The sequence below is a fragment of the Alligator mississippiensis genome, chromosome 1 (assembly GCF_030867095.1).
Source record: "Alligator mississippiensis isolate rAllMis1 chromosome 1, rAllMis1, whole genome shotgun sequence".
NCBI classification, from domain to species: Eukaryota; Metazoa; Chordata; order Crocodylia; family Alligatoridae; genus Alligator; species Alligator mississippiensis.
The window spans coordinates 291,478,190-291,505,929 of NC_081824.1; the positions used below are offsets into that span (position 1 = coordinate 291,478,190).

At 43.3% G+C, this 27,740-nt stretch overlaps 1 protein-coding gene across 10 annotated transcripts in view; it reads right to left on the minus strand.

Annotated features, from left to right (window-relative positions):
• The window catches only part of SYNJ1 (synaptojanin 1), a 103,171-nt gene extending 82,863 nt beyond the window's left edge, over positions 1 to 20,308 (minus strand). For 5 of the 10 annotated variants that reach the window (XM_019476299.2, XM_019476300.2, XM_019476302.2 and 2 more), the window contains exons 1-2: positions 20,214 to 20,307; positions 18,834 to 18,979 (exon numbers count right to left, since the gene is read on the minus strand). In XM_019476299.2, the coding sequence (XP_019331844.2) occupies positions 18,834 to 18,957 (124 nt within the window). In that variant the 5' untranslated portion in view covers positions 18,958 to 18,979; positions 20,214 to 20,307. Of the gene's footprint in view, positions 1 to 18,833; positions 18,980 to 19,788; positions 19,809 to 19,988; positions 20,091 to 20,213 lie in introns of those variants that run through there. The other 5 variants (XM_019476305.2, XM_019476306.2, XM_019476303.2 and 2 more) reach the window with 3 other exon arrangements.
• Between the last annotated feature and the right edge of the window lie 7,432 nt (positions 20,309 to 27,740).

Consider the following 27,740-nt stretch of genomic DNA (forward strand, 5'->3'; position numbering starts at 1 on the left):
TCTAAACATCAAAACACTGTTCTTGCCAAACTATTTTCTGAATTACTGAGCTCACTGCATTTTGAAAAACTTTTCTTTTTGTAACAGTAAAAATGCTGCAAGGTAGCAGAGCATTTCAGATGACTAATAGAAGATAAGAATCTTACAAGAAGATCTTAGCACGGTGCTTCTCAAACTATCTGATATGGCAGACTGGCACTTTTTTTCCAGTGGGCCAGGGACCGTTGCCTGGTTCAGCTGGTGGCAGCAACTCCGTGTAACAGCGCTACATAAATGTGTGACCAGCTGTTTTATTCTCTTTCCTCACCTCGCACGACGTGACGTCACCTGGAGTGTTGGAACGTACGAACTGTGGCGCTATGACATATCAATGTTATGCTTCCGAAAATATATTTCTTTCTTTCCTGGCAACTCGCTGCGGACCGGCGAACAGTGGCTTGCAGACCACCACCGACCAGTCCATGGACCACCACTTTGAGATGCACTGTCTTAGCATACAGTGAAGTCTAAAGAACTCTTAGTAGCATTTTAATAACATTTTAGAACAGCAGCTAATCCACCTTGAGGGTTTACATTTATTTTACTTGTGCTGCTATCCAAAGGTGCTCAGCATGCCTGTTATCTCTGCTAAGCTTTAACAAATGCCTGAAATATATTAACTCTTGGAACCTGCTAAATTGTTAGATTTATTTATCTATTTATTTATTTAATAAAAGACTACCTTAAACCAGGAGACAAAAGGGGTATAAATAATAGACTCAGTGAAATGCTATAGACAATTACTGCTCTAGGTACTCAAGCATCAACTGCCATTCAACCATCAAATTAGATTGTAGCTGTTTTCATATGACCTACAGCAAAAAAGAAAGAAGGAACAAAAATTGCAGCACTAGCAGAAGACATGCCAACAGATGCGCAAGAGAAAATTTCTCTAGAACTGCACTGGTATCTCTTCTCTTCCATAATACTGTATTTACTCAAATATAAGATGAAGTCCCCCCACTCCCCAGTCAGTATGGAGGCAAAAAAGCTAGTCTTACGTCTGGATACAAGGAAACCACATTAAATACACTATCATTAAACTGCTGACAAAAGCAGCGTGCGCTCAATAGTGAAAACCAACTATGAAGCCGATTCAATGCAGCCAACACTAAGCATGACTATAAAACACATATCCCATAGTAGTCAACCATACTGATGGTAACTTTTTTTTTTTTTTTTTTGTGCGGCCCTTAAAACAAAACACACAAATGAACCAAAAAAAAAACCCCAGCTGGGTGTTCTCTCTACAGGGAAATTGCACAGGCACTGCAATACCAGGCCAGCACTGGGAAGGCCAGAGCCAGCCCTGACACCCTCCCTTTGATGCCAAAAGCATTACATTTTATCTTAGCCAAAAAAGGTGAAGAAGCTGATTGTAACCTACCACAAGGACAGGAAATGCAGCCTATTTGAATAAAACATATGATAATGCACATTGAACTCAGCCCCTGCCCTCATTTTTTCAAGTCATGGTGACCCATTACACTAAATACATTTCAACTTCCTCTTCACTCCTACAGTTGAGCTGTGCCTTTCTTTCCTGTTTCTTTACCAGCCTTAAATCATCAAACAGAGCCCCAAACAGTTCCCCCAGAATTCCTCTGCCACCCTCCTCTCTCAGCCTGTCACATATGATTAGTGTGGCCCCAGCCTCCATGAGGTGGAGCCAGACCAGGTTGTCCAGCACCTCATCTGCATATAAATTTCTGGAGGATCCTAGGACTCATGACAAGAATACCTAGTTTCCAGTCATAAGTTGGGAGCTAATAAACACATGGATCCTTTTTAGGGGGGGGGGGGGGGGCGCATCTGGAGTACACACAATGTACACACATAGTCCTGAGCTATGGGGTCATTATGGCTTAAAATGCTCTAGACTCTGCTAGGGCCCAGTCTAATGAACTCTATGGTAAATCATGAGCTTTTTGGCTTTAGACTAATATCATGCATAGTTTGTACTGTACAAAGTAGGTGCCAAAGTGCTGCTTAAAAGTGTTTTTATGGAGTACCTCTGCCAAAAGTTGCAGCAGTTTCAGAAAAGGCAAAATGCATCAATTCTGGATGAATTAAGTCTATGGGTAGCATAGTAAATTTCCCTAAATGTTTATTTCAAACTCAGCACTTTCATATTTGCTCCTTGCATCCGCAGTGAAAGTAGGGTATGGAACTAAGGGGGAGAGGGACCAGGGGAAGAATTTGGGGGGTTAGACGGCAAGGGGACCACATGATCCACACCGATTTAATATTACCAGCTATAGCAGTAGGAGAGGGACAAATTCAAGGCAAACCTCCAATAATTCGATTCTATATCTGGAAAATTGTAACAAATTTATAAATTTTCTATATATAGAATTTAATTATTTGAGGGGTTGTCTTATACTCAGGGTCATCTTGTATTCAAGTAAATGTGGTAAGCACCACAGCCATACTCTACAAAAGTTTTTCAGAGGACTTCCAACAAAACCCTGACTAACTTCAGTCAACCACACCACAGAGCAATTCCCACTACAAAAGTAGACCCTAACAAAGAAAAAAAAATCATCTACATTTTGAAATATCAATCTAGGCCTCCCAGGACAAGCTATGGGAGAATTCCAAAGTACACTGTTTTACTTCCCAAATTTTGCCCCATTTCCACAAGCAATCATCCTAGAAGCACTGACATTTATGCTATCCCTGTGACATCAAACAGTGCCCTTTCTGGATGATAAAAAACCTGAGACTACTATTAGTAAGGTTGTCAGCACCATTTCTGATGAGTGAAATCTAACCAAACTGTCACTTAATACTAGAGATAAAGCCATCCTTGTCTAACTTCCCTTTTCTAAACAAAATAACCAAGCACCACCTGTAAAATGCTGGATGCATTACACTCAGGCTTCAGACCAGGGCACAGTACAGAGTCAGCATTTGTTGTCCTGTTCACATCACTGAAACTGAAGTTTTCTGGTAACACTGAACCCCAAGTAACTCCAATCCCACCTGTAAATACCACAGAAGGGAAAATAAGTGCTCTGAAATAGCTAAGATTCCACCACTCCTGAACATATGCAACTGTTCCTTCACTTTCAAAGCCTTCAGTTGGGAATACATGTTATGTTAAATTAGATGTTGTCTGGATCTTATGACAAATGTTTGCAACACCAACTTCCAGCTTTCTTCAAGCATACTTGACGTTAGCACCTGGCTAAAACTGAATCAAGACTGAGTTAAAGCTGTCTGAAAGACTTTCAAGACCTTACCTTCTCTCAAACACTCCTTACCAATATGCAGACATATCTGCCTATGTCCTTAGACCAACACAGCTACAACACACACCCTTACCAATATGGGCACTCTCTCACGCAATGCTCAACTGGCTTCCAGCCTTGGGATCTTTTTAGATTCCTCAGTACTAAATAACCAAGGAAGTCAGATAACTTTATCTTATCCTACCCAACAAAATGGCTACAACAAACCATATATCTATTATTTTCAAGTTCCATACCTCGAACAAAAATTCAGTTGATATAGACGGCAGCAGCGCACCACTTAGTGTTCACAATAAATTCTGGCATTATCTCATGATTCTGTTCTCTTTACTGCCTTTCCAATTACATGGAAAGTTAAACCTGAAAAGTTTTCATTGTCAAAAGACATCCATGAGATATGATCTCAAGTAGGTAAGGTCAATCTTCCTCCAAGACATGGATGGGCAAGTTACAGCCCATGGGCCAAACCCTACCCACTCCCACCCAGGGCAGCCCATGCCACCCTCCCACCTGCACCCCCAACAACCCCCACCCCAGCCATCATGCACAGCTTCCCAGCAGGGCTGCTTCTGGTGCCACTTCAGCCACCTGGGTACTGCTCAGTTCCCCCCCACCTCCGGCAGCTCCTCCTCCTGCCCCTGGTGCGCTGTGCTGCTCCAGGCCGAATAGGAAGCTGCAGCTGGGCATTTCCTGCCCCAGCACATGGGACTCCAGCTCTCAGCCACCTTCCAACCACTTGGCAGCCTGCAGGTGGCTGCTGATTGCGCTGGGTGGGCAGACTGGGTGGAAGGTGGCCAGGAGCTGGTACTGGAGCCCTTTGTGCTGGGACAGGAGCTACCCAGCTGCAGCTTCCCCCCTGCCTGGGGTGGTGTGGCAGGGCCAAGAGGGAGAGGAAGAGGAGCCACTGGAGGAAGGGAGCCAAGCAGCACCCAGGCAGGGGGCAGGAGGAGTAATGGAAAGGAATGGTGTACACCTGCATGCAACACCCCAGTGAGCTCTGGTGCATGCATCCTGCCAGCTCCTGGGACCTAACATGCAGGCAGACCCACCTTCACACGAGCACCCCCCCCACCACCACACACACACACTTTTCCACATGCACACCCTTCCACACACACATCCATTCCCCTCCCATATACAAGAGTTAAACTTTAAATTTTGAGCTATTATGCAATTGCATCTATATATGCTACTCAAAAAAACATAAATCAGGACAAAAACTATTTTTTAAATAAAATTAAAATATGCTATAGTAGAGGTTTGATTTTAGTTGGGGGGGGGGGGAGTTAACTTTAATTTGTTAAAATGGTATCTTCTAAAAGATTGGGTGCAGCCCTGGACAGCTCAAAACTCGTTAAATGGTCCACAAGCTGAAATATCCTCGCTGTTCTATGACCATAGCTTCTTACAGCTTTGTACCCCCAGAATACGAACTGTGTCAACTAAGCAAAGAAATACTGTACCAAACTGAGTGAGTGGAGAGAGCCTTGCTCAACTGGACCTAGACCGAATGAACCTCAACTTCACTACTTTCAGGGTCAAATGTGAACCCATTTTTATTTACCTTTCCACATAATAGGGTCCTCAACCAAAAACAAATTTGCCACAGGCACAATTATATGACCTAGTCAACTGATTGTTTTCAACCCTCCAGAGGAGACTTCTGTGTTTAAAATACATGGTAACAGACAGATAAAATGACCAGGGATAACTAATCTCAAAAAAGATAAGTGATGTAATTTACCAAGAAGAGAGACACACAATGCTTCAGAATTGAGAAATTAGCAAATTAACATCCAAGATGCCAACTTTCACTTATACCATTCAAATGAAAGCTTAAAATTACAACAGGTGGGTAAGTGTAAGGGAAGCTTCCAGAGGCCTGTTCCATTCTCCCACATGGTTCCAGGGCAGCCTGGGTCAGCTATGGAGCCACAGCAAGTTCTTGAGTCTTTGGGAGGCATTAAGTGTGAATTTAGAAAACATTATCTTTGCATCTAGGTCTGGAACCAGATACTGTTCCTGTTTAACTAGAAGCCTTTCACTGTGTTGTCACCATGAAGGGTTAAAAAAATAAAAGGCAAATGTCATGCCACAACAAATCATAAAAAATTTAAAAAGAAATAAACTGTGGGTTTTCATGTCTTCTGGTTTTTGAACATTTAGGGTTCATGCTTTCAAGCTTCTCTGAAATGCCAAGAGCTAGAAACTTGCTTGTAGTTTAAAGCAAAGTTCTCATGATATAACTCCAGGAAGTGAGGGCTTAGGAACAAATACTGCTCAAACTGACAATACCCCATTCAGTGGATCAGTTCTACAAAGGAAAATCTGCGCATTACCTTTGATGCTTTGCTTAAGGAAGTGAATTAAGTTGCAAGACAAATTGGAGGGCAGCTTGCGTTTAGCTCCGTCTTTCATTAGTATGATTTTTAGTTTTGAATGCATTAGGCATGATTTTTAGTTCCACTTGTATAGTTCAGTATATTATGATGATATTCACTGTTGAGATATTTTAAAGATGGCACAACTTTCAGACATTTCAAATAATGAGGGGGGATAGAGTCATCGATAGCAAAGATCTCACTGCAGTAATAAAAAGATAGTATCACCAGATCCTAGTGACATTTCAATACTGCTTACCAGTGAAAACACCAGCTTTGAGTAAAGATCCATGACAGAAGTATGCATGAAAGTATGGCTCCTTAAATAATTCCACTTCACTACAAAATGTACTGTCATTACCATGGCAGACTTAAATTATTTCAATTAGTTCTGCTTTAGCGGAACCAAAGCCACAATCATACAAACGATACAGAATAACTTCATTTTTACATTGAAACATAACAGCCAACAATTAGAGTCTTTCTACCAATTCCGGTGTTTTCATCTGGTTGCCAGAGTGCATGCTCTCAGCTCTAAGAAAAGAATCTATGGCACTATTACTCTAAACTGAAGGGGAAAAATAAACCGGACTCCTAATAATGAACACTTTAATCCAAGGGAAAAAAAAAAAAATTACATTTTTTCCTACACATAACCAAATCTTTAGCAATCAGTATTCCTAAAGCAGCTATGGCTCTTCTAGACTAGTATATTCTACACAGATTAATTTATGATGTTGGGCATGCTTTCAGAATTTCAGATTTTAAAAAGAGTGACAGGGAGCAGAAAAGCTACCAGTCTCCAAACTGAGAAGGGGAAGGCAGTTTAAAATCATCTCTTTTGGAATTATATGGGCATTCTTAGGCATACCCGAAAGGACCGAGCAGTTCAAATGACAGCAAAATGGGAATGTCATTAATATCTTTGATTTTTAGCAGGGTAGAAGCAAGATCTTTACCAAATACAATTGTAATCTAACACACTGAACGGCATTTACGAAGTCAAAAAATGTTCCGTTCTAGCCTCATTTTTTACCCTTAAGATACCTTGTGTAAGAAGTGAATTGATACTGGGAATGATATGCTGGTACAGTCCGTACCACAACAGCAAATAATGCATCCAGTCAGTTAGCCAGTACATATACAAGTATGAGTGCTTCCTTTCTGACTTAATGCAAGCTATCTTCTCCCAGTTCTAGAACATTATGTCTGTGAGTAACAGAAATGTGTTGACTTCATCAGGACTTCAACAGCACAGTCAACTGCTATTAACAACATGACAGTGCCCTAGTACTATGCTGCTCTTCACGCTACTGGTGTTACAGAAGAATTATTTGAATACTTGGAAGGTAAAATGTTTCCAGGGTAAGTGCTGTTGATAAATGGCTGTTGCTTTTAGTAGGTACTACTTCAAGCAGCAATTGTCATTTTTCCAACCATATTGTACAACCAGTTGGATCAGAAAAGGGGCTATCAGTCATATGGTAACAGAGGGTAAATTAACAAATTGTCTAATACTACAGTTTCTCAAAGGCTTGTATATGGTTTGGTTTTCAACCAGTGACATTTCACCAGAATACTCATGTATATTTGTCTCATAGCTTGTATTGATCTTTAATATTAATCCAATATCCTTAAGTGGTTTTATTAAATTTGAGTTTTAACTCTTAATTTTCATCTTCCTTTTCAAGTATAAAAAATGTTGCTATTGTGGAATTTAAACACATGAAAATACACCAGTATAATGGTATTTATTACTAGAAAACCTTTTTTTTGTTTTGTTTTGTTTTGTTTTGTAGAACCAGCCATGAAAAATGGTGGCTCAAGAGAATTGTGCAGTCACTTCTCTCCCTCTCCCCACCACCTCACACCATCTGAGAGCACAATTTCGTATTACAATAGTTGAAACTTGGTCTGCAGAGTTCTTATATGGAATTCACACTGTGACAGGTTCCAAGTAACAGACAGACAACTAAAATGAGCAAGTTACGAATGTACAGGATGCTGTCTTTTTACTAATTTTAAGTGCAAAAGTAGGCAGTTATCAAATAACCACATGACAAACCCTGTTTATAACAACTCCCCTGCTTTTAACAATTTCAACAGCAAGGAATTATTTTTTCATTACTGATGTAGCAAACTAACTCCAGTATGAAGAATATCTTCACATGATGAACCTTTCTGCTGGTACCAAGGGGATCTAGCATAATGAGTTTGCACAGTATGTTTGCAAGTGCTCATCTTTTGTATGGAAGAAGATGCATTCAAGTAGATCTGGGGTAGGCAACTTTTTTGGACAGCAGACAGGTCATAACCAGGAAGTGGGAACTAGGACTTGACTGCCATCAGTTGTGCCCATGGCAGCACAAAACAAGCAGCCACAGACAAAGGCCCCACTGCTGCATTAGGGATGTTGATACCATTTTTAAAGTTATCTGTCTAATCTACTCTAATTATATCAGTTAAACAGTTAACCAATAACACTTACTTAGCCCCAGAAAGGGGGTTTGAAGAGCCTCAGGCCATTGCCTGCCCTGCCCCACTAAGGAGGTGGGACCGCAGACACCTGCCCAGAGCCGCACAGGTTGCCAATTCCCTTCCCCCTCCAGACTGTGCCCCATGCTGAACGTTAACTAATATTGCATTACAGGTATAAATATACTTCTCATTTAAAATGTTTAACCTTTTGCATCCCTACACTGAATGCTGCCAAAGACTCATGCCTGCAGGCCAGATCTGATGGTTCTATGGGCCAGATCCAGGCCATAAAATTGCCAAGTCCTTAAGTAGACTACAAACTTCTTAGAGTCACATTATCAACTTGAAACCTGGTAAGTGTCACAAGTTGTCATATACGTCACATTTAGATCCTCTTGTTTTCCAGAAGTTTCTTTCTACCTACTGGAAAGGATATGAATTCATCTCATGGGAAGAGTGGGTTAACTTGCCTGGAACTTCTGCACACAGGCTACTGCATGGCTGTTTCCAATTGGCATTTTCTCTAGGCCCACAGAGAGATTGAACAGGCATGGTACCTGCCCTTCTTTGTTCTTCAACCACACAAAGTTTCTAATCCAGAGAGTTGCACATGAGCTTTTGGTTCTCAACTCTGACCAATACCCAGGTACAACATCCCTAGTTCACTGTAGAGCAGAGGTTCTCAACCTTTCTGGACTTGAGACACCCTTCCCTGACTCAAGAAACCCCTTCATAAACCTTCTGTGAATTGCGGCACCCTCATTCATAAAATAATTTACATATTACATTGCTCAGCTTCTTGCAGAGAGGCTGGGCAGTGAGGGTGGAGGGCTAGCCAGGGAGGGATAAGTCTGAGCCTGTACTTACCTGCTTATCTCCTCATACCTCATAATCCTTCAAAGAATCTGGAGGCACCCAGGGTGCCACCAGATCTCTGGTTGAGAATCACTGCTATAGAGGTTGCATAGACAAAAGACACTCCTGCCCAGCCAACTGTTGGCCTTGTGTAGGACATTAATTAAAAATGTTAATTAAAAATTTAAAATAAAGTATAAACTTCTTTGTTAAAATGTAGAATGGTTACTTAATTGATGGATACTATAGCCTAAGCTCACGGTAAGTAGAGACACTGATGTTTACTATTAAATGCTCTTACAAGGCCTTGGGGAAAACAGGCTTATGAGATCTCTACAGAGTAGAGCAGAAGAGTGCAATGCTAAGATATGAGGCTAGAAAATTAAACAAGTAAACCCAAGTGTTTAATGCACAAAAACAACTGAGAGAAATGCAAAACTCTAGAACTCTTGGTTCAGAGATAGCTTTTATTAGACCAACTAAGAAATAGAAAAAATTATCTTTCTGCAAGCTTCCGGGCACACACACCTTTCCTCAAGCTCAGGGAAAATTAAAGATGGTAAAAAGTCCCCATAGGTAGAAAATAAACTTTAGTTTTGCACAGAGGAAGCTGAGTTTTGCTCCTCCATGCAAAAATGAAGTTTATTTTGCATTTCTTTTTGTCTCAGACCAACGTGGCTACCAAATATATCCCTAAAAAACAACCGAGAACAATTTCCTTTAAGCTTGCAGTCATAACTTTTTTTTTTTTTTATTGCTTAGTACAAGAGTATGTATATTTGACTCATTTCCTTTTCGAAAGTGAACAATTGTGCAAGAACTGCTCTGGACCATTCCCACTTTTCCTTCTCCATTTTCCCCTCCACTGTTTACTTAGAAATCACATGCTTAGTACAGTTGAAACTACTGCTGCACATTACAAAATTAAGAGTTGAGATTTGATATAATTAGAACCATCATTAAAACAAAGCTACTGAGCTATTGGAACACATTCAATATGCTGCTGAAAGGAGCGCATACCTCTTCAAATGAGGTGAATGGACTTTCCTTGTAGTGGTATTTAAAAGGAGGCTGGCAGGCCTGACTATTGATCGAAGTACAAACCTGGATTTCCAAGTCTGTGTATTCTGTTAGTTGATATGCACTGTGAGGCTTGACATGCTGCAGCATGCAAATTTATTTTAGTGTACCTATACATTTGATTTGAATGTGCTGCATAACTACTGGGCATTTGTGGTGCCAAGGATATGGTTGCTACGGAGAACATAAGGTTCATACTTCTGTGCAGTATAAATCCCAGCCATAACCTTGCAGCTACATTTTCAGTAATATAGCATAATTTGGGATCATGAGAAAAAACACTGTACAACTCACTCTCCACTCTCAGTTTTTCGACACACACAACAAAATGTTATAGCAACCACAAAACATGTGCTTTCTGCAGTGTGAACTGATGCTGTACTGGATTTTAATCTGAATGTGTTTGTGATTTAGCTATATTTTCAAAGCACTCAGGCAGCTTTTCTACTGTCACCCATTTGGAGTCGTCTTGTTTTGGTTGCATATATATTAAAATCCAGAACCTTCTGAATTAAGATGTTGCTAAGTTTGTTTCCTGCCTTGTGATGTGGGAACTGCAGTAGCAGTGTATTACACATTTTCCCAAAAGAAAGAGGGGACACACCTGCTGCTATTTATTCCTATATATTTTAGATGCTGGTATATGAACTGCTGACTGTGAATAAGATAAAGGCTTCAAACTAAAATTTAAACCTTTGATTTGAGGTCTGAAATTGGATTCCAGTCCTCTTCTGCTGTCGGTTCCCAGCTTTCATCTTGATCTTCAGCATTGGTGAGGACTCACCTGGAGTCCTGTGTCCAGTTTTGGGCCCCACACTTCAAGAAGGATATTGGATTCTTTCCAAACTATCCACGATTAGGGGCCTGGGAGGCAAGACTTAGGAGGAGAGGCTAAAAGAACTAGGGTTATTTAGTCTGGAGAAGAGAAGACACAGAGGATTTGATAACAGTCTTCAAATACTTGAAGGGCAGTTACAGAGAGACTGGAGATGGGCTTTTCTCTGTGGCTGTTGGGATAGAACTAGAACTAAGCTTCAGCAGAGGAAGTTTAGGTTAGGAATTAGGAGGAAATGTCCAACTAGTAGGGTGGTCAAGTACTGGACTGTGTTCCTGAGGCTGGGAGCTCCCACACACAGTCTCCCCAACTGGCAGCTCTGATCAGCTGATAGGTCTCCTAGGCCACACATTCAGATTGTAGCTGATTCCTATCATGCCACTAAGTTATTACCCATATTTTGTGGAAGAACTTTGTAACTGCTTCCTTTTTATCACACCATTAACTGATTAAATTAATGCTTCATCATGTGGCTGGACGATCACTTAAGACATGACTAACTGGTTAATCATGCCTTAAGTGTAAGGTGTAGATGACACCTAAAATACCAAACCGCCCTCAATTTAATTGTTTTGCCACTAAAACTAAAAAAAAAAGTACAAAATAAGGAGGATGAGAACTAAAACTCAATTTCAGAAACAAAGTCACTAATCTTTGTGGAAATATAGCATTTAAAAAAGAACAGTGAGCTGCTAATTAATTAATTAATTAATTAATTCTTTATTTGTACCTCAGAGTCAGTAAACAAGATCACAACAGCTTTATGTGCATTAGAAAAATAAAACTTTGTCAAAAGTGATTAAATAATTTTAAAATAAATTGAGTTTGTTTAATTAATTAATTAATAAAATAATTATAGAAAAACCTATTCATGTATATATGTGTAACCTACTTTAACTAACTCAGTTTTTCTAGCATTTGAATCAACCAGATGTAACTAGAGTAAGACAGACCCCCATTATATTAAATTAAAAAAAAAAAAACAATGAGAACAACCCAGAGGGTTAATTATTATATATAGTACCAATAGAAAAAAGGTGCAATTCAACTGGAATTTCTGAACATCTAAGGCTGATTTCCCCACTGAAATCAGTAAACTGTTTAAATTATACTTTAAATAAAAAAGTTAATTTTGCTGGACAGTCTCTGAAGATTTGTTTGGAGAAAAAAAATTATACATTTCTCTTTAAACCTCAAACAGTTTCATAGTTGGTAGGGCTGGAAGGGACCTGAGCAGATCATTAAGTCTGACCCCCTGCCATGGGCAGGAAAAAATGCTGGGGCCAAATGACCCCAGCTAGGTGATTATCTAGCTTCCTTTTGAAGACCCCCAGGGTAGGAGCCAGCACCACTTCCTTTGGAAGTTGGTTCCAGATCCTAACCGCCCTGACAGTGAAGTAGTGCCTCCTGATTTCTAGCCTGAATCTATTCTCAGTCCACTTATGGCCATTACTCCTTGTTACTCCCGGTAGTGCTCGGGGGGAACAGGGACTCTCCCGTTCCCCACAGGTCCCTCCTGGTAAGTTTATAGATGGCCAAGAGGTCCCTTCTCAGCCTTCTCTTGTGGAGGCTGAACAGGTTCAGGTCTCGTAGCCTCCCCTCGTAGGGCGTGCCCTGCTGCTCCCTGATGATGCGAATGGCCCTCCTCTGGACCCTCTTGATGCTGTCCACATCCCTCCTGAAGTGCGGGGCCCAGAACTGGACGCAGTACTCCAACTGCGGCCTGACCAGTGTTGCATAGAGGGGGAGGATCACCTCCTTGGACCTGCTCATGATGCATCTGTGGATGCATGACAAGGTGCAGTTAGCCTTTCTAACCGTGTCCTCACGTTGGCGGCCCATGTTCATCTTGGAATCAATAGTGACTCCAAGATCCTTTTCCGCCTCTGTGCTGATGAGAAGGGAGTTCCCCAGCCTATAGGAATGCTGCTGGTTCTTTCTCCCTAGGTGCAGTACGCTGCACTTGTCAGTACTGAAACCCATCCTGTTCTCATCTGCCCACCCCTGTAACTTGTCCAGATCTAGTTGCAGTCTGCCCCTCTCCTTCAGCATGCCCACGTCTCCCCACATCTTAGTGTCATCCGCGAATTTGAACAAGGTACTTTTTACCCCCTCGTCCAAGTCACTGATGAAGATGTTGAACAGCGCAGGCCTGAGGACCGAGCCCTGGGGGACCCCACTGCCCACATTCCTCCAGGTCGAAAATGACCCGTCCACCACCACTTTCTGGGTGCGGCCCTCCAGCCAATTTGCAACCCATCTGACTGTGTAGGTATCGACACCACAGTCGCCTAATTTTTTAATGAGAACGGGGTGAGAGGTCCTCTCAGGTCCTCTCACCAGTTCTTCTGCAGCCTATGGCTTTCACTCTCCCTCGTTTACCAACTTTGGAAACCTATACACGTACACTGCAGCTGCTCCGACATGCTGCAGTTACAACAGGTCAGAGTAGACCCGATTAATCAAGTCCGTTAGACAGTGATTATTACTATGATCCAGCAGACTCATGTCACGTGTATTAGCACCCCTACGCTGAATAATGGTGGCAGGGGCACTTTAACTAAAGCTTGTTCAATGAGCTGTACTTAAAGCACCCCCGCTGTCATTTTTCAATGCAGGGATGCTGATACACGGAACACTCAGGGTGCTTTAATTAGAGAAGCTCTTGGAGCGGCTCTAAAGCCTCCTCTACCCCTTCTGGACCACATGTATAAACGTCCTTTATTACTAAAGGCAGATAAGGTTCTTCGGGTAAATTCAATATTTTTTATTAAACCAAGTAAAATACTTGGAAAAATTCTTGGTAGCCAGCTTTCGGGCATGAACACCCTTTGTAAATGCTTGTGTATAACTCAATGAAAGTTACCTTTCTGCCAACCTCTTTGCAATGGTCTTGTTAATTAGATTATCTCCTACTGCACTTCTCCGGTTTTGAAGCTAGCCCTGATAATATCTCTTTGTTCCTACTTTACAGCCCTCTTCCATTTCTTTAAGTGATTTTTTCCATTTACACATGAAGTTATATACATGCCATTGTTTTATCTTTTATTTAATTTAAGCTATATCTGCTTCTTTCCTAGATCAGAAGAAGAGTACTTTGCATCATAAAACTTATCTAGCATTTCTTACAACTATACAGTTTGTTACATGAAAGATGTCACCAAAAATCTCTTGCCTCATATTTCCTGGACCAATATGACTACAACAACACTCCAACCCTCCTGATATAAATGTCATTTCAAGTATATTGAAAAACTTCTTTTTTGCCAACGTATCCTGCTGTGGCTATCTACAACAAATCATGACTGACCCCCCCAATTACCTAGATACGACACTGGACTGTATACATTAGGAGACCTGGGCTTTACTCAACTACCTCTGTTCCAGCATACTGGGTGACCCTGGGCAAATCAATCCCACTCACTATACATAAGTTCCCCCCCACCTGTAGATGGTGATAATGATCCCAGCCCTCCACTACAACAGCCTTTGAGATTTACTGATGACGAGTACTGTAACAGAACTAGGTATTAATATGTTACATTTTCAGTAAACCCAAAATAGTTAAATACCTCTTGAACACAAACAGTGGCATTTGTTGATATTTAATTAGAAATTATTAGAGGACAGTATCAAGTATTTTGGTAGGTACATGGCTGTAAAAATGAAGTCCACTAATGGATTACTTTTTTGTTTTGTAATGTAAGTGGCAGTTTCCTGTTTTTGTTGTGCTTGGCTTAAACTATATGGACCTTAAGACAGGAATGGCATCCTTATTTACCAAAGGCAAGTTTTATTTATAATACAGGATAGAAATTTAATACCCTTGGTATTTCCAAGACTTTCATGCTACTCAAATACCCCAACAAGGAAGTTATTTATGCAACTGTGGCATAGTTCTATACCGGAAGCCTAGTATTTTCTATGAGAATGTGACCACTAGGTAAATTAAGACATAAACAAACAATGCTTTGACAATCCCACAGAAAGGATTAAATCCACCAAAGGGCTTGGGCACAGGTGCTTGCAGACGAAAAAAAAGCCAACCCAAAAACTGGCACTTTATTTTAAACTTGGTGCATTCCCATGCCAAGCCCCACCCTAGCCCGAAAGAGGCAGCGCATTACTTCAACCCAGCTCGCCCAACGTCTGTAAAGATCAGGCACTTCAGTGGGGCTTTTTTGGTGCTTTTATCTAATAGCCAATTGTATCAGCTCTAGCTACAAGTGCCAAAAAGCCCTGCTGAAGTAGTCAATCTTTACAGATGCTGCAGAGCCAGGTTAAAGTAATGTGCTGCTTCATCTGGTAAAGCACGTTTTTGGGGTTTTTTTCTTTTTAATAGTCTTCAAGCAGCCAGATATGCTCACTGAGTCCCCCATTCCTTTCAGGTACATGTGATTCCATCAGAGTGTTAACCAGTCATGCTGGGCATCCAAGCTCTGTATCCAACACATGGGAGTCAGGCACCTCAGAACTGGAGTTACAATAGCCAGCACAAAACAGGAAGCTGCCCTAAAGTAAGCTAACAAAAAGGCTGAAAGGATCTCTACAATCCAAACCCTATCCAGAGCTTAGAGACCTAACCTGGGCTATAGGGAGTCACTTAAGATCAAGCTCAAGATCAAGAACCAAAGCCCAGAACTGTCTTCTGGAACTGGATGCATTATCATTCTTCCAGAAAACTGGCTCACTCTTAAAATATAGCCAGAAGAGATGGTGGTGCCACCCACATTTTATACAATAGCATCCAGCTTGAGAGAAGTGTTCAGACAAACACCTCCCATCTCTCAGAGGAATGTCCTAATGATCAGGCTGCAAGCTGTTTTCAGTTGAGGACCTGGAAATCTTAAGTAGAAAAACATTAGTTGTTTTCAGACTTTCACATGCCATTGCCTACAGAGTTAAGCAAAAGTTCTTAAGCCCCAGCCTAATTCGCATTCAAATCCTGTGTTTCTTGGGCTGATCTAACTGCTTGCATAATAATCTGGTAAAAAAGTAGTGCTTAGTCAAAATAGATAGATTTTAGTGTTACTGCTTAAACCAAGTAATCCTGCCCCACATGAATTGATATCCATATTCTCAAATGCCTAATTTTGACATTAAGTATTAAATTATACTACATCCACAGTAAATTTAGGATATATTATTTGGGCATAGAAAGGTTAGCCAGAAAGGGGGATGATACTAAAAGAATGTATTTTCATTTTGATTTTTTTACTCCTGAATAATCTTGTTTCACCAGAATTAACTTGACAGATCCATCACCAAGGAGGAATATTCTGCACTGATCCGAACCTGCAGAGAGCAAACCAGGAAAGCCAAGGCTGCAACTGAACTCTAACTGGCTACAAGTATCAAGGACAATAAAAAGTCCTTTTTTAGATATGTAGGGAGCCAGAGGAAAAGCAAGGGCAACACTGGACCCCTGATAAACCAAAAGGGAGAACTGATGACTGATGCCCAGGAAAAAGCCAATTTGCTAAATGGGTACTTTGCGTCTGTTTTTCACCATTCCCTGCCCATTACGGGACAGGAAGGCCTGGGTGAGGGAGATTCCTTACCCTCCATCAATGCTGACCTTGTGAAGGAACACCTTGAAGGTATCCAGCCTCTCAAGTCAGCCAGCCCTGACAGCTTACACCCCAGGGTACTCAAGGAGCCGGAAAGTATCATAGATCTGGCACAGATCTTCGAGAACTCCTGGTGCTCTGGTGAAGTGCCCAATGACTGGAAGAATGCCGAAGTGGTGCCTATCTACAAGAAAGGGAGGAAAGTGGATCCGGCAAACTACAGGCCCATCAGCCTGAACTCTATCCCGGGGAAGGTCTTGGACAAGGTTATCAGAGACCATTCTCAACAGACTGGTTGATGGTAAAATCCTGAGGAATAGCCAGCATGGGTTTGTCGCAGGTAGGTCTTGCTTGACCAATCGTATTTCCTTTTACAACCAAGTGACCTATCACCTGGACAACAGGGAAGAGACTGATGTCATACACCTTGACTTCAAAAAAGCCTTTGGTCTGGTATTCCATGATCACCTTTTGGCAAAACTGGCCAACTGTGGCCTCGGCTTCACCACGATCTGCTGGCTGGGGAACTGGCTCCATGGTCGGACCTAGAGGGTGGTGGTTGATGGAAGTTAATCATCGTGTTGCCCTGGACCAGTGGGGTCCCTCAAAGCTCTGTCTTTGGGCCTATATTAGTCAACGACTTTATTAATGATGTAGACATTGGTGTCAGAAACGGACTGGACAAGTTTGCCAATGACACCAAACTTTGGGATAAAGTGTCCAGACCTGAGGACAAGAGAACGATACAAGCTGACCTTGACAGGCTCAGGAAATTGGCGGACGAGAACCTGATGGTGTTTAACACCGAAAAATGCAAGGTTCTCCACCTTGGGAGAAAAAACCTGCAGCATCCTTATAGGCTTGGCAGTGCTATACTGGCTAACACTATGGATAAAAGGGACTTGGGGGTCATGATTGACCACAAAATGAACATGAGCCTTCAAGGTGATGCTGCAGCTAGTAAAGCGAGCAAAACGCTGGCTTGCATCCATAGATGCTTTTCAAGCAAATTCTAAGAAGTCTTTCTCTTGTTGTACTCGGCCTTGGTGAGTACTGAGTCCAGTTTTGGGCTCCAAAAAGGATGTGGAGAAGCTTGAGAGAATCCAGAGGAGAGCCATGCGCATAATCAGAGGTCAGGAAAACATACCTTATGATGACAGGCTGAGAGCTATGGGACTCTTCAGCCTGGAAAAGCGCAGGCTCACGGGTGATTTGGTGGCCACCTATAAGTTTATCAGGGGTGCTCACCAGGATCTAGGGGAACATCTGTTCACCAGAGCACCCCAAGGGATGACAAGGTCGAACAGTCACAAACTCCTCCATGACTGTTTCAGGCTGGACATAAGGAAGAACTTCTTTACTGTCCGAGACCGCAAGGTTTGGAATAGACTGCTGTCGCAGGTGGTTCAAGCACCTACTTCGTCAAGAGACATTTGGATGTTTATCTTGCTGGGATCCTATGACCCCTGCTGACTTTTTGCCCTTCGGGCGGAGGGCTGGACTTGATGATCTTCCGAGGTCCCTTCCAGCCCTAATGTCTATGAAATCTATGAGATGTTATTGGCTAGATGCAATTTCCTCTTAAAAATTGTATACAAATTTCAGAATATACAGCAACAATGTTCAGCGTTTCACTAAAATGAACACAAACTGATTGCATTTTAAGTTCACTAGTATTCTTCTGCATTATTCGTTGCACTGCCCTTCCTCCAATGATTTTACCTTATTAAACTATAAAAAATATTTGGATTCTTTGAAGTAGTTTATTCTAAAAAGTTATATGAAAAAAATTACACGAGACTTTGTCCAAAAAGACTCTTCTTGCTTTTAATAGAAGACATAATGCTCACATGTACTTACTTGAAAGACTACAGAAATAACATTACAATAATCTAAGAAGCAAAACTATCGTAAAAATGATGGAGAAGAATCCGATTAAGATGAACAAGCAAGGAATACCGAATTTGTATTATGACATACAGGAGTAAGTTGAAAAAATAAAAATAATTGCACGTTATTGACTCAGAGGAATATGATATTATAATTGGGTGTAATGGGAATTTATTAATAGAGGAACATTTAAAGCTGATGTCAGGAAATATCAACATCAGTGCAATTCTCTCTAAAAGGAACAAAGAGAACTCATTTTACTCTTTTAAAACGAGGCTGAAGAGAGCAGTAGTTCAAAGCACAAAAATAGTCTAACGAAGACAGAATAGACTAACTATCCTAACCTGTCATCTTCCTCTTTGTATTACACAAGCTAAAATAAGAACGTGTTTTTCATTAGACTAAGTTAGTCAGTTTTTCACATCATGGGTAACACAGCAGACCGACTTACAGAGCACAGCCACAGCTCCCGACTCAAAGAGGAGGCATTCTTCCTTGTTTCTGGTTTCCACAATCACACTGAATGGAGGTGGGTCCGGTTTGTGGTAGACACGGTATCCTTTACTGAAAGCCATTTTGCCTCTGCCAGAGGCAGCCCTGTGCAACACAATATCACATTAGCAACAGCTTCATACCTCCAGGTAACTCATGGCAAAGAAAGCCCAACACTTACCCCTCACTCAATTATTTTAAGAGATCATCACCCTGGACAAGCAGAGGGGGGAAACTGCAGATTAAACATTGGGTGAGATCATGCCACCAAATGGCTTCCTAGACAGACAAGGTTCTTTGGGTAGATGTGAAATCTTTCATTAGACCAACTAAATAATTAGAAAAATTGCTTTTTGTGAGCTTTGGAGCACAAACACCTTGCTTCAGGTTCTTCTTCCCCCTTTTTCAGACTTTCCCTATGCTTGAAGAAGGGTGTTTGTGTCCAAAAGTTTGCAAAGAACAATTTTTTCCAACTATTGACTTTGTTTAATAAAAGATTTCACATTTACCCAAAGAACCATGTCTGTCTACATCCTTAGACCAACACAGCTACGACCAACCCCCCCCCCCCCATGGGTTCATTACATTCAGAACAAACAAAGCTTGGGGTCAGAAAAGTTTGCACAACCAGCGAAGACTAACGTAAACTGAAGAACGGGGCTGAAACGTAAACCGAGAAGATTTCAAAGGAATTAGTTGGTTGCCAAGCACCCACAAATCATTTTATTGACCAGGGATCACCATCTCTATGAAGGAGGCAAGACCGCATTCACCCTCCCGTGGGCTGGCAGGGACAGCTGCCTTCCCTTCCTCAGACCCGCCAGCAATGAAGGGGGGGCCGGAACCAGAGCCAAGAGAGTTGCCTGTGTCCGGAGGGACAAAGGCATTCGCTTTGAGCCCCAGCAGGGTCCTACTTAATCAGCTTCTTTCTGGAAGGGGCCGGTGCTGGGCTTATTCCTCCTTGCTGTTGTTGCCTGGCCGCAGTACCCAGCGATCGGTTGCCCCCGCCCCCAGCCCGCTCCATTCTATTCCCCTCCCTCCCGTCTCCCACAAACCCGTCGCGGCCGTTACTCCCCGCCGACCGCGAGGCAACGCAGCCCGTTGGCGCCCCTACCCCGGCCGGGCGTCGGGCCCGCCCCTGCCGCGCTGACAGATCGACCCTAGCAGCCGCCGCGCCGCGCCCGCGCGGGGGGGGGGGGGGCACTAATCACGGAGCCTCCATCTTGTGTGGGGGCGGCCCCGGCTACCCGCGGGGAGGGTCCCGTCTGGCGCCCCGCCTCCAGCCCCGCAGGCCTGCCTGCTGCCACTACTGCCACTGCCCCCTTCCCTGTCTCCTCACCGGCTCAGCCGCCGGCGCCGCCTCAGCTGCTGCTGCTGTTACCGGCGGCGGTGACCTCACTTCCTCCCGGCCCTCGCGGCCCTTCCGCATTGCGCCGCCGCGGGCCGGAAGTCGGGGGAGGCGGGGCCGGCTCGTACGTCACGCGCGGCAAGGGGCGGGACTGCACCCGAACTTTGGCAGCAGCTGCACCTGCTTGAGGGTGCGGAGGGGGGAGTTGTGGGCAGCGCTGAGGTGAGGGCGCCCTGCCCTGGCCAAGCTCCCCCCCCCAAACAGGCAAGGGACCCGGCTAGGGCTGTCAAGTGCCAACCCTCCAGCATTGCCCTGGAGTCTCCAGGAATTAGAGATAAATCTCCAGGAGACTGTGGAGAGTCACCCCGGAGATAAATGACAGGGCGTTCGTTAAAATAAATATTAAATGTTGAATCCCATATTTACAGTAGTCCAGCGGGTTTTTTAAATGTAATAGTCATGTGCGTTTGACTTCCTGATGCAAAGTCATTAATGTCATTATGCCATGGAATGAAACCTCCTGGAAAAGATTAAATGAGTTGGCAACCCTAGACCCGGGCCAGGGCTGGCTTGGGCCAGCAAAGAGCAGGCAGTAGGTCTGGAGGGACCATGGGAGCCGCCAGGGCAGCCCTGACAGCTCTCACAATGTAGTGGCTGATCTTGGGCTACTTGGGGTTGACCAATGCTTCTCAACCTTTTTGTACCAGGGCCCATTTGTAAACATTGATGGCCAGTCTCCACCCAGTGCCCCTCACTCCCAATCCATCACCCTCCTGCCCCCAAGCCCAGTCCCACAGTGTGTCCCAAGCAGCCTGCAAGTGGAAACCTATGGTTTCCCAAGTTTTTCTCCTTTAAAGAAGAATCCATTTTTTAAGTTTGTTCTTGACCCTTTCATATATTCTCGCCACCCACTTTTGGGATGTAACCCATGGGTTGAGAAATGCTGTCCTAAAGCACCAGCTCCTGGAGGCATGTGACTGCCTGAGAGCCTCAGCTTTGGCTCTGGGTGCCCCAATGGCTCAGAAAGCAAAAGGGATGTTAAAAAGCAGCCCAGAGGGAGTTTGTTAAAGACCTCAGACTTTTCTCACCTATCCGCATTTCTCTGAGAGATGCCTCATGGGCTGACCACTGCTCATGGCCAGCCACAAGTGGATGACCACTGAAAGTTTATCCCCTTTCCCCTTCAAAGATCAACCCATCCTAACGGGGTCAGACCCTTTTGTCCAGAGTGGCCTCATATGACACCCATCAAAATCAAAGCTGTTTTTGCTACCAAGTTTCCCATGACTTGCTTCAGTCTTCACAAAAAAATAAGGATTATCTGGATAAAAAGGGGGAGGGGAACTGATGGAGGAGATAACAAAGCAGATGGTCACAGAACCTTTGTTGGGTCTAATGGATTCAAGTCAGCAGGGCTGGATGAGCTTCGTCCTAGACTGAAGGAACTGGCAGAGATCTCCCAGGCCTTGGCAATGATCTTTGTAAAATTGTGGGAGACAAGCCACATACCGGAGGACTGGAAAAAGGCCAACATCATATCTCGCTTTAAAAAAGGCAAGGAGGAGGAACTGCGGAACTACAGACCAGGTAGTCTGACCTCAGTACTTTGGAAGTTACTGGAGCATATCCTAAGAAAGGCCATTTGTAAACTGCTCACAAGCAGCCAGCATGGATTTAGGAAAAACAAATAGGGTCAAACAAACTTGATCTCCTTTGACAAAGTAACTACTTGGGCAGATGAATGGATATCATGTATCTGAACTTCAGCAAGGCTTTTAAGAAGGTCCCACATGACCTTTTAAACAAATTAGAGAAACGTGGGCTAGATATAACTACTACAAGGTGAATAGATAATTGGCTCAATAGCTGCAAGCCAAAGATAATTATTAATGGGTCCATGTCAGAATGGCAGGAGGCTTCAAATGGAATCCCACAGGGATCAGTTCTGGGATCAGTGCTGTTCAATGTATTTATTATTTGGATGTCATTATAGAAAGCTCCTTGAGCAAGTTTGCAGGTGACCCAAAACTGGAAAGGACTGCAAACACAGAAGGATTTTGATATTGGAAAGTTGGGCTAGAACTAACAGGATGAAAGTTCAATGCAGACAAGTTCAATGCAGACAAACACCTCGGGAGGAATAATCAAAAGCAGAAATATAAAATGGGTGACACCTGACTGGATGGCAGCACTATGGAAAGGGACCTAGGAGTCTGGGTAGATCACAGATTCAAGATGAGTCTGCAGTATGATGCAGTTGCACAAAAGGTGACTGCAGTTTTGGGATGCATCAATAGTAGTATATGGTGCAAGACACAGGAGGTGACAGTGCCTCTCTACTCAGCATTTGTTAGACCTCATCTAGAGTAGCGTGTTCAGTTCTGGGCTCCACATTAAAAAAAAAAAAAAAAGACATGAAGAAATTAGAGAGGCTCCATAGCTGGGCAACAAGGATAAGGCCTTGGAATGCAAGTCACGTGAGAAGCTGAAGGAGCTCAGCATGTTCAGCTTATGGAAAAGGCACTTAAGAGGAGACATGATAGAAGTCTTCAAATATGTGAAGGACTGCCATAAAGAAAATGGAAAGTGACTTTTCTCTCTCACTGCAGAGAAGACACAAAGCAATGGCTTGAAGTTGCAGCAAAATAAATTTAGATAGGATATCTGGAAAAACTTTTTCACTGTTAGAACAGCAAGGCAGTAGAATAGACTGCCTAGGGAAGTTGTAGACTCCATCGCTGGTTGGGGATGATCTAGGGTAGCTATGCCCATGTTCTACTCTGGGTATTTCCCCATGATTCTGGGCTTTGCTGGTTGGCCCCTTCTCCCCTTTCTACTACATGCAGGAGGGTGTTTTTAAGCCCTTCTTCAGAGGCATTGGGTGTTGGCTACAATTAAGGCTGGGGTTTTGGACTGGGGTGTGTCTATGGTAACAGCTGGGAGCAAAGCTAGAGGTTCCCTGGCTAGACAGTTTTGCCCTGAACTCAGGGTCAGATAGATCACCATATTTGGGGCCAGGAAAGAATTTGACCCCATGATCAGATTGGGATGGGCTGTAGGAGTTTTTGCCTTCCTCTAGTGAGGGATATGATCCTCTATCTGGGACTTCTTGAGCATATTTTGACATTTAATAGATGCAGGACATTTGCTACCGTGGTTCCTTAGCTTTACCTGTGGCAAATTAGGGTGTTAGGTTTGTATGGTTGATGGCAGTCTTACATAGAGTGTACATTATGGATCATATAGAATGGTTTGGATAGGGGTCAGACTAGACCTCTGGAGGATGCTTCCAGCCCTGCTTCTCTATGATTCTATTACTCTATGATTTTTCTGACCATCTCTCTCAAAAGCCTTTGGTGCTGCAACTTGAGAGACACTTTAAGAAGATTTTTTAACTTGCAATTAAATATTAAAATCATATTGTATTCTCCTTCATGTCACTTATCTAAGACCTATTTCTTTCAAACACTTACATACACATAGATATGATGTGTGCCACTGAGCTAATTACATAAGTATGTGCTGGCCTGGGGTCACTAGATTTAGAAAAAAAAATTGGATAGGAACCATATGAATTACCTAGTTCAAGGGATGTGTTATCCCAATCCGGGCTCCTTGCTGCAGCCATAACAAGTACTTAATACTGACCCAGTCTATCCTCTAGTTTCTTATGTGACACATATCCCCAGTAGTAACAGAATAGAAGTGGCTACATTTTAGCAGGCCCTAATCCAGCAAAACACTTAAATCGGCATTTAACTTTTAACTCATTAGCAATCCCATTGAAGTCAATTGGACTATTCATACTTAAATTAAAAGTTGTGTTTAAGTGCTTTTTTGGATCAATGCCTTAATTTGTAGATCTTCTCATTATTGCTCATTTTCCCCCTCTACTCCCATTGTACTTTTTCCATAATTCTGTAATTTCTGTATTTTCAACTTCTTTATTCTAATGAGTGTTTTACAATGATAAATTCAAAATTTAAGACCCATTAAACAATGGCATATTTCCATTACAGGTTTCCCTCGCTTTATGTGGGTTCTGTATGTGCAAACTTGCTCTTATGCAATGATCCATTTTATACCAAAAATTTGTTATATGCCAGGTAAATTCACTCTTATGTGATCAGTGTGGTGGAAGCCTGCAGTCAGCTGCTTTGTGTGGTGCATTGTGGGAGTGATGCACACCAAAATATAGTCTCCAGCGTGGATCTGTGCTCCTTGCTCATCTGTGACACGTTTCTGTAGATGCCATCCCCATTATGGCTTCTAAGCGTCCCACTAGATTATCTCCTATCCCTCGCCCTGGTCCATCAATGAAGCGCAAGAGAACTTCACTAACACCTTTCACCACCCTCTCTTCACATCAACTAAACATTCACCACCACTTTGTACTTGTGTGTACTGTCTGCTGTTGGTGAGTACCAAAATTGTAAAAATGGTAGAAATGGGTCTGGGGGTCAGTATAGTCGAGGTCTTGGAACATGTCCCTATTTGTTTTATTGTAAAGTGGGTTCCCTTTATGTGAATTTGAGTTATGCAGTTTTCCAGAAACACATGTACTGCATAAAGCAAGGGAAACCTGTACATTATCATACAAAAAGATAAATTAAACTAACACTTGAGAGCTAAGCCCACTGTACAATCTGTCTTCTGGGGTGTACTAGATGCAGAAACAAGATGCCAACCTTTCAGAACAGGGCTGTTCACCTGGTGCTGCATGCAGCCCCCAGGGATTAATTTGCAGCCCCAGGGCTCCTGGTCCAGGCACTGCTTTCCTCATTGCTCTCTGTTACCACCATCTCTGGGCTTCCTTCCCTCCTTCAGCTTCAGCTCCTTCCTGCTTCCCCTGGGCATGGGGCGATACAGCATGGACTACTGTTCTGCATTCTCAGTTTTCATTTAAAAAAAATAAAATCCGGGAATTTTGGGGGGTTTATCTTCAAAACATAAAACCCAGGATGAAATCAGGATAAAAGACAGAATAGGGGGAAAAAAAAGTTTAAAATTGGGGGGGGGAGGGGTGAAATTGGCAGGGAGGGAGGGAGTAAGGCTGGGACTAGGGGAGGGGCAGGGTGCAGCAGTGACCAAAGCAGGGGGAGCTGTCAGTGGGTGCGGGTTGCGGCTCTTGTGGCGCTCCCTGGGAAGGCTGCAAGCTGGGGGCCCTATGCTGGGCTCTTCCTGGGGGGCAGTTGCCCCTGGATCAACAGTGGGAAGCACGTGGTGTTGCACCCTGCTTTTCTTTCCTGGTTGCATTCGTGCCCCTCCCCACTGCTGCAGCAGCCTGCTTGCTACCAAGCTGCCCTGACATTTGGGGGGAGAGGAGAGTGGTGTGTGGCCAGATGGGGGGAGGGGGCCAGGCTCCGGCACTTCCCGCCCTGCCTGGGGTTAGAGTTGGGAGCTCCACGGCCCCAGGCAGTGGCTCCAGCCCCACGGGGCCCATGCAGAGTGGCTGGGTGCAGCACCTGCCACAGGGAGTGGGGCCAGGCTTTCCCGTCTGCCCTGCCCCCCCAACAGGGCTCCCAGCTCCCAGTGCCTGGAGCAGGGCCAAAGCCAGAGCCACCAGTGTGCAGCTTGGACCTGCCTGCCCCAGGAGCAATTCCCATGGCCCACCTCACTCTGCTTGGGGTCAAAACCAGGAGCCCTGCACCCCCCAGGTAGTGACTCCAGCCCCCCTCCCTGTGCAGCCACTGCCCTGCCCCTGCTCTGCATACAGCTGCTGCCAGCACTCTTCCCCCTGCCCCCCCAGTCAGAAACCTGTGCCTCAGGTTTACTGAGTCACACCACAGGTCTGTCTTGCCCAGTCTAATGTCACAATGGACGTTGGAAGGGGAAGTTGTTAATTTTCTCAGAGCAATTGTGCCTTTCAGCATCAAATGCACTGACAAGGCAGTCTACATACACAGCCTAATGAAATAAAATTAAGATATAGATGCAGGATATCAAATTTACCAAATGATATACCAAAAGATAGATACCAGTATCTATCTACTGCATGCCAATAGACACACTGTAGCAAATGTTGGTTTATTCTTTCCATCTCTCCCTTACATCACGGTGTCAAATAGCCCACAAGGCTGGATCTGGCCCAGTCATTTCTTCTGGCCCATGGGTCTCCTGGTGGATCCCTTGCAAATTCAAGGCTACAGGGCCTCCTTGGGAACAGCCTTCAGCAGCAGCTCAAATTAAGGTTAAATGCCATTGGCTTACAGCAGTAAAAGCAGTGGCACCCCTAGCCTAATGAAGTTGTCTTGAAAACGTTCTGCTTCGTAGGCACAGATGACAACTGCTGTTGCTTGTTGGAGGGGGGCATGTAGGTGCGGAGTAGTTTCTTTGATGGTGGCCACTTCCTCAAACTCTGCCCCAGGGAAAGGCAAGGATCTTATTGGAGAAAGGAGAATCTGAGTGTAGTTCTCTGTAAAGTATATTTATTTCCCTTTGAGAGGAAAAGGGCAAAAGTCAGAAAGTTACTGCTGCCCAGAGCAGCCATCATTCCCTTCTGCACCCCTGTCCAGCACTACAATGGAGGCATAAATAGACAGCAAAGCAAGGGAGAAAGTAACACTTCGGAGGGCACAGTGGTGTATTAATGCACCCAAAGAGTATAGTTACAGTTATTCCTATGACCTTTTCCAAGCAACAGGCAGACACACAGGTAGGATAAGTTCTACTCTGCTCCTGGCTTACTCCATGAGATGGTGACAGAGAGCCAGGGAATAGGGTCAAACAACCACCAGCTAATTGGCTTATTGACAGCCATCAAATCATTGCCCACATTTCCTCACATTTCCTTCCAATAGTGCATCCTGCCCTATGGTGGACCTTTGAACATGCCAGCTTTCCTCCTCCAAACATATTTGGTAAGCAATTACTTAATTCTGGCAGTGGAAACCTGGTTAACATACTTCAACTTTACGTCTACATGGCATAATAAAAGTGCTGAGTAGAAACACCCAATCAGGCTCAGATATCAAAAACAATAGAGCTGTGTTAAGGCAACCTACTGCTCAGGTTATCCATTACACTAATGCTGCAATGATTTACCCTTCTTGACCAATAAAGCCTGCTAATTCAGTCATCTAGAAAGTCATCTTTCTAGGACTGACATGTTGACTTTCACTGTTAGCCAGTTTTGTGTATCTAAATACCTTTATCCTAACAGTCTTTAAAATAAAAAATAAAATAAAATATGCACTTGGACTGGTAAGATTACTGAACCCATTCCATTGTGGTTGAAGTCACAATTTTATGAAGCATCTAATAGAAGCATGTTTCCTTAAGTGGAAGAAATGTTAGCTATTTACAGTCAATAGCAAACAGTACTATTAAATATTCAAAGCTGTGGCTTTTACCTAACAAACTTTCCTGATAAAGATCTGATTCTGGAAGTGCAATCTAAGGTTTTTGTCCCAGTTCGGAAGATGCGTGCAGTTATCTATAAGGATATATTTACACTACAATCAGTTGTGAGCTCAAGCGTATTGTAGAGATACTCAAATTAGCTGTATGCCAGCTAGC